General features: G+C 46.8%; 2 protein-coding genes across 2 annotated transcripts in view; one reads left to right on the plus strand and one right to left on the minus strand.

Annotated features, from left to right (window-relative positions):
- Window positions 1–446, minus strand: part of Acad10 (acyl-CoA dehydrogenase family member 10) — a 59,587-nt gene extending 59,141 nt beyond the window's left edge. Inside the window, exon 1 of the mRNA XM_031391138.1 lies at window positions 158–446. The gene's annotated coding sequence lies outside the window, so the exon portion shown is untranslated. The remainder of the gene's footprint in view (window positions 1–157) is intronic.
- A 7-nt stretch (window positions 447–453) lies between these two features.
- The window catches only part of Brap (BRCA1 associated protein), a 30,510-nt gene continuing 23,910 nt past the window's right edge, over window positions 454–7,053 (plus strand). The window contains exons 1-4 of the mRNA XM_031391140.1: window positions 454–719; window positions 1,747–1,908; window positions 3,185–3,380; window positions 4,860–5,049. Of these exons, the coding sequence (XP_031247000.1) occupies window positions 638–719; window positions 1,747–1,908; window positions 3,185–3,380; window positions 4,860–5,049 (630 nt within the window). The 5' untranslated portion in view covers window positions 454–637. The remainder of the gene's footprint in view (window positions 720–1,746; window positions 1,909–3,184; window positions 3,381–4,859; window positions 5,050–7,053) is intronic.

Genomic DNA, 7,053 nt, shown 5'->3' on the forward strand with positions numbered 1-7,053 from the left:
CAAAAACTAGCTCAGGATCGCACGAGTGCGGAAGGCTGTCCCGTCTGGGACTGTTTTCTGTATCCACAAAATCATCATGCCGTGCAGCCCAGCAGGGTTCGGCTCTCAGCGGAATATCTGTGAAGCCATCGCGCTCCTAACCAGCCCATCGCCATACCTGCATAAAGTTACAACCCTGAGGTCGAAGACCCAGGAACCCTCAGAGTCTCTGCGAACCCTTAGAGTCTCGGTGAACCCCGCGGGGAAACTAGGCGAACAAACGCAGAGAGGAGTCAAACGCAAAAAAGAAGCCAGAAGGCTCTGCAGGGACTGCGCATGCTCCTCGGACACTGCTCTGTCCAGACGGTCAGCCAAGGTTCAGAAGCGGCTGCCGAAAGCGCATGCGCGCCCGGGGCCTCGCCCCTTCCCGTCGGCGCGTGCGCGTGCGCGACCCTGCGGGTCAGAGACGGAGGCCGAGAGGCGGAAGTGGAGGTTGTTGCGGCTCGGCCGGCTGCGCGAGAGGGGCTGCCGCTGTTGAGGCGGCGGCCGCGGCTCTGAGGCGGTGGCGGTGCTGCCGACCGCGGGCCGCTCGGCCTCTGGGCTTGGCCCGCAGCCTTCCCTCAGCCCACCGGGGCCCACGCCGACCAGCGCCAGTCCTATGAGTGTGTCACTGGTGGTCATCCGACTGGAGCTCGCGGGTCACTCGCCGGTCCCCGCCGACTTCGGCTACAGCGCCGCCGGTGAGTCCTCGGCCTCGCGCAGGGCGGGCGGGTCGGCAGCCCTCGCTCTACCCGCCCCCGGGCTGGCCAGGTGCCTCTGCTCGACGTGGCCCTCGCTGCGAGAAAGCGCAGCCTGGGGGGATGCTGTGCGCCTTTCTCATACTGGCAGACAGGCCAGTGGTTAAACGATTTGCCCAAAGTTAGGTATGAGTGGCTGGAAACACTGGTTCTAACCCAGCCGGGCGCGAGAACCTGACGTCTTCATCGGCGGCCACAGACTTCCTTAGTGGGTCATGCAGCTTCGGCTCTCCCTTGATCGTCCCAACAGTACCTGATAACATTGAGCTCCCGAGGTGGAGGCAGGAGGACCTGTCTAAACAGAGAAAAGGTGTGCGTGGGAGGGCGGTTGCTTGGTATCTGTCAGAGTTTTTCCGTGCGGAGTCAGACTTGGTCTCTAATTTGTGCCATACGGACTAAATGTCCTAAGTTGATGCAAAAGAGAAAGGAACACTTACTTAGTTTGGAGAGCTGGGCTGGCGTTCTCGGAAGGGTGGCGTCACTGGACACTTTGAGTCCTGCCTTAGGAACTGCAGTGGAAGAGTGAGTTATGGCCTTTGGGACTCAAATGACTGATTTATTGCAAGGTTACAAGTGGCTTTCAAGGGCTCAAAGTGACCCTAGATCTGAAAGTCAACTAAATTGGCACTAGGCACAAACAGGTAAGTTCATACAGGCCCAGTCGTGGAGATATTTATGCAGCCAAGCCTAGAGTGAGAGCTTCTCCTGTGTGCTGGGTTGTGTGGGTTGAGTGTTGGTTGGACAAGCCTGGTGTGTACCTTAGAGCTGTTGTTAATGTACAATCACATTTCAGGGATTCTGAAATGCTGCTCATTTCATGAATAGAACTTCTAGAGGGACTGAGGCAAACCCTGGAAAAGTGCCTCATCCTCGGGGAAGCTCCATAGAAGAGGAACGTATTGATTGAAGTGCTGAGAAGTGAGAGGAATTTGTTCTGTCATAAAGTATTAATCTTTCATGTGTTCTTCAGCTGGAGAGATGTCCGATGAGGAGATCAAAAAGAAGACATTGGCTTCAGCTGTCGCCTGTCTAGAAGGGAAGTCAGCAGGGGAAAAAGCAGCACTCATCCACCAGCACCTTGGCCGTCGGGAAATGACTGATGTGATTATTGAGACCATGAAGGCCAGCTCAGGTATGCCCTCAGGAAGCCTGGCTGTGCTCTTGTACTCTGAGCCCCTGGCTGTGTTTTTTTCTTTGTGGTTGATGAGCCAATGAGGCTCACCTCTGGTGTGTTTATTAATGAGGATGGCCTTGAAGTTCAGATCCTTTTTCGTTCACATCCTGAGTGGTGGGGTTATGTATTTACTCCAGTACATCCAGTTTGCATGCTGCTGGGGACAGACCCAGGGCTTTATGCATGTAAGAGTAGCACTCCACCAACTGAGATGTAGTTTCAGCATGCGTCTCCCCCCAACACTTATGTGATCTGTGAAGCATATTTCATTGCCTTTTTCAAGAGGGTTATTTAAACCCTGGAGTTTGGAAACATATCCTAAAACCCTGTTTTAAAAGAATAATACAGGGCCGGGCAGTGGTGGCACATGCCTTTAATCCCAGCACTTGGGAGGCAGAGGCAGGCGGATTTCTGAGTTTGAGGCCAGCCTGGTGTACAGAGTGAGTTCCAGGACAGCCAGGACTATACAGAGAAACCTTGTCTCGAAAAAAAAAAAAAAAAGAAGAAGACAGGGAAAAACTAGATCAATCATAACAAAGTGGGTTCTCACTCTGGTGGGAGTGCTCATTACTACTAACTCGGCTCCTGTGGTAAGCCTGTGGTGGCCTCCCTGCCCTACACAGCTCTGCGGCGTGCACAGCTGAGGAAGTGATGCTTTCTGCATCTCCAGCACATAGGTGTGGTCAGAACTGGAAGGTTCAGTTTTCAGAGAGCCCTGACTGTCACTGAGGAGCCAGTGGTGAATGTTGCATGCTTGTGTTGGGCTGCTGTTGAATGTGGGAGGAGCTTCTGTTGGGTTTTTGGAGTGTTAAGAGATTTCTTTTTATTTCATTTATTTACGTTCCAAATATTGCCCTCCAACCTCCCACCCACCCCCTCACCTCACTTCCCACCCCATCCCCAACCCCGTGTTAAGAGATTTTTACAAGGATATGAGGAGATGTTTTTATGCAGAGGGAGCTTCAAGTGTTCTTGGGATATTCTCAAACCCAACAGTTCAACAGTATAGTTTTTTGGTTTGTGACATGGTCTCTTACATGTGCAGCTTTCCTGTTTCAGCCTCCTGGTGTTGGGATTACAGGCATGAGCCATCATACCCAGCATGAGTATGGTTCTTAATGCAATATAGTAGTTTCTCTGTCACAATTTCCTGTTGTACTTGAAATTGTAACTTTCTTAGGCTCCTGGGGCTTATTTCCAGCTGTTTGTGATCTGCTACTTTTCACTTTGTAAGATGAATTAAGAGACACAATTGAAGAAAAGAAGTCTTCCGCAGCCCCCGTCTCTGCACAGAGAAGTAGAGAGCAGAGTGAGTCTGTGAACACAGCCCCAGAGTCTCCATCCAAACAGCTCCCAGACCAGATTTCCTTCTTCAGTGGCAACCCTTCGGTTGAAATAGTCCACGGCATTATGCACCTGTACAAGACAAAGTAAGCAAAGCTCTCTTCCTTCAGACTGCTCTGATTTTTGCTTTGAGTCTGTGTGCCTGAAAGGAGGTCAAAGGCTAAAGCTTTGACAACATACTGCCCTTAGGTACTGTGGACTACAGAGTTCTGAGTGCTGTGTGTTTGACAGTGCAGATTGGGCCAAAGCTTTCCTTACTCAAAAACAAACAAACAAACAAAAACAAAAACAAAAAAACCACAACATGTAGATGTGTGTCAGAAATGCTTGGGAAATATTCTGTTAACCATTAGGCATGGGTACTGATTGGAGGATTGAAAACAAAAGGAGCCAAGACAAAGGCGTGCTTATGTCTCTACCATGACTGTACCAAACCACAGAAGCCAGGTGATGTTAACTGAAATGCCTATTTTCAGGGCATCATTTTTTATTTTGTTTTCGAGTTTTTGTTTTTGTTTGAGACAAGGTCTGTAAAGGTGTGTACCATTAGGCCTGGCTTTTACAATTTTTTTTTTCCCAAGAAAAGGAGGCACCTAGACAGATAACCCACCAGCTGGGTCTTCAGCTCTCTGGGTATGATAATTGGCTGATGTCCCAACAACTGTCTTTGCCCTAACTTGCTTGCCATGTCCCTCCAGGGAAACTGGGAAGCAGCCAGTCATCAGGTAGCCAATTTGGATCCCAGCTGTCCCGTCTGTTTACAGCATATCAAAAGCAGATTGCCCTGTAGAAGGTTTCTCTCCCTTGAAGCTGTTTGGACCGACAGTTCATTTTCTCCTCTTCAGTCCTATTGTCAGAGGTTAGAATTGTTGAATAGATTTGTGCTTACCCCTCTTCTGGAGCTCTTAAGAGAACTTCACAGTAGCACTGTGACTCAGTTATTCAACAATAGATTATGATTCAAAAATTAAAGAGACTGAAACATGGGGCTGGAGAGATGGCTCAGGGTTAAGAGCACTGGCTCTCTTGTAGAGGACCTGGATCAGTTTCCAGCACCCACAAGGTGACTCACAACCATCTTTAACTCTAGTTCCAGATGCCTTTTTGTCTAAGCATCAGGCCTGCATGGGGTGCACAGACATATGTGTAGGCAAACACTCATACACATAAAAATAAATTTTTTTTGAAAAGAGAATAAAACACTGAGTCTGGTAGTCTAAATTAACAACTTTAAATCAAGATTGAAAATTCTGGAGAGATGCTTTGTGAGGTGAATGCAACCAAAATACATGTGTGGAATTCTTAAGGAACTAATCAAATACCTTTTTTTAAGATTGACAACTCTGATGGGGGTAATATAGAACATTTAGGGCTTGCCTTAAAGTGCAAGGCACATGGAAAAGGACCTGGGTACTCATAAGTGTGTGTTTTAAGTAAACTCACCAGTTATTTGAGTTGATTTGTGAAATACTAGCCATTTTATTTTTCATATTTTCTCGGACAAAAGAGTCATTTGGTTGTTGTTCTCCAGACTTTTCAAGACGATTTTATTGTCTTCCTCTTAGTAAGATGACCTCCCTAAAAGAAGATGTGCGGCGCAGTGCCATGCTGTGTGTCCTCACCGTCCCTGCCACCATGACCAGTCATGACCTTATGAAGTTTGTTGCCCCATTCAATGATGTAATTGAACAAATGAAAATCATCAGGGACTCTACTCCGAATCAGTATATGGTGCTGATCAAGTTCAGTGCACAGGTAAAAGTTAAGATGCTGCACATCTCTCTGCTACAGACGTGCCATAGAAACTGCGATGCCAGTTGTATGTGTTTTATGCCTCAAATCAGATATGGCTTCTAGGGTGTGGTTGATGTGGCTGTAGCCCCACGGTTATTAGGCTGTTAGAAATACAACTACGTTGGCTTTCTTAAAAAATATTTATTTTATATATATGAGTACACTGTAGCTGTGTTCATACACACCTGAAGAGAGCATCAGATCCCATCACAGATGGTTGTGAGCTACCATGTGGTTGCTGGGAATTGAACTCAGGACCTCTGGAAGAATAGTCAGTGCTCTTAATCATTGAGCCTCCAGTCCTTTCTTCTTTTCTCTCTTCCTTTCTTTGCCTTTCTTTTCTTTTCTTTTTTTTCTTTTCTTTTCATTCTAGGGTCTCACTGTCTCGCCCTGGCTGGCCTGGTACTTGCTTTGAAGTCCAGGCTGACCTGAAATTCACAGAGATATGTCTGCCTTTGCCTCCCAATTGTTGGAACTACCATACCCAATTTAAAAACAAAACAAAACAAAAAAGCCAGGCAGTGGTGGCACACACCTTTAATCCCAGTACTTGGGAGGCAGAGGCAGGCGGATTTCTGAGTTCGAGGCCAGCCTGGTCTACAGAATAAGTTCCAGGACAGCCAGGGCTACATAGAGAAACCCTGTCTCGAAAAAAAAAAACAAGATGACCAAATCAGCCATGACTTGAATCTGGAATTTTCTGATCTATATTAGAGGTATTTACCCATTGTTCCACTAGCCTGCACTCACATTATTTATTTATTTATTTATTTATTTATTTTTAATTTTTCTCTGTATAGCCATGGTTGTCCTGGAACTCACTCTGTAGACCAGGCTGGCCTTGAACTCAGAAATTCAACTGCCTCTGCCTCCCAAGTGCTGGGATTAAAAAAAAATTTTAATTATTATCTTTTTTGGTTCTGAAAATTGATCCCAACACCCTCACAACTGCTCCTCCATTGACGACATTCCCCAGCCCTTTTTTACCTTTTTACATTTTGAGATGGTCTCACTGAGTTGCCCAGGCAGCCCTTGTTCTCACTCTAGCTCAGATGAGCACTGAACTTGTGATCTCATGCCTCTGTCACCCGTGTATCGTGATGACAACCGGCACAACCACACCTGATGTGTAGTGTCTCTGCATTAGACTGGATGTGAGATCCAGCTCCTGTTTAGTTATCCAGTGGACACAGGAGCCCACACATTGTGTCATTGTCCCCAGTTCTTTGATTTCTGTTTGCAAGATGTTCTTTGTAGTGCCCATGGAGGCCAGAGGAGTGTGTCCCATCCCCTGGAGCTGGAGTTCCAGACTGCCCCACGTGGACACTGGAATCTAAGCTCTGGCCCTCTGCAACATCACTCTACTATTCATCTTGCCAGTGTCCCAGGTCTTTTCCTTCTTCTGTTTTTGTTTTGTTTTGTTTTTTTCAAGACAGGGTTTCTTTAGGTAGCCCTGGGTATCCCTGAACTTGCTCTGTAGATCAGACTAGCCTCCAACTTACAGAGATTGCTTTCCCAAGTGTTGGGATTAAAGGCGTCAATTACCACAGCTGGCTTCAGTTTTTTTGTTTTTTTAAAAATGTTGGTGTTGATTGTTTGAATAGTGAAGTGTTAAGAATCATAGACAAGGGCTGGCAAGATGGCTGAGCGGGTAAGAGCACTGACTGCTCTTCCAGAGGTCCTGAGTTCGGATCCCAGCAACCACATGGTGGCTCACAACCACCTGTAATGAGATCTGACGTCCTTTTCTGGAGTGTCTGAAGACAGCTACAGTATATTTACATATAATAATAAATCTTTAAAAAAAAAAAATAGACGATACAGAGGCTGACAGATGCCCTGAAAGAACAGAAGTGTTCTTAGATCTGAAAGTGCTTGTGCAGTTTTGAATTAGGAAGACTTTGTCATCTCCTCTCTTCCTTGTACTGCTATAAGCATGTTGGTCCTTTTTTTTTTTTTTTTTTT

The sequence above is a fragment of the Mastomys coucha genome, unplaced genomic scaffold (assembly GCF_008632895.1).
Source record: "Mastomys coucha isolate ucsf_1 unplaced genomic scaffold, UCSF_Mcou_1 pScaffold22, whole genome shotgun sequence".
NCBI classification, from domain to species: domain Eukaryota; kingdom Metazoa; phylum Chordata; class Mammalia; order Rodentia; family Muridae; genus Mastomys; species Mastomys coucha.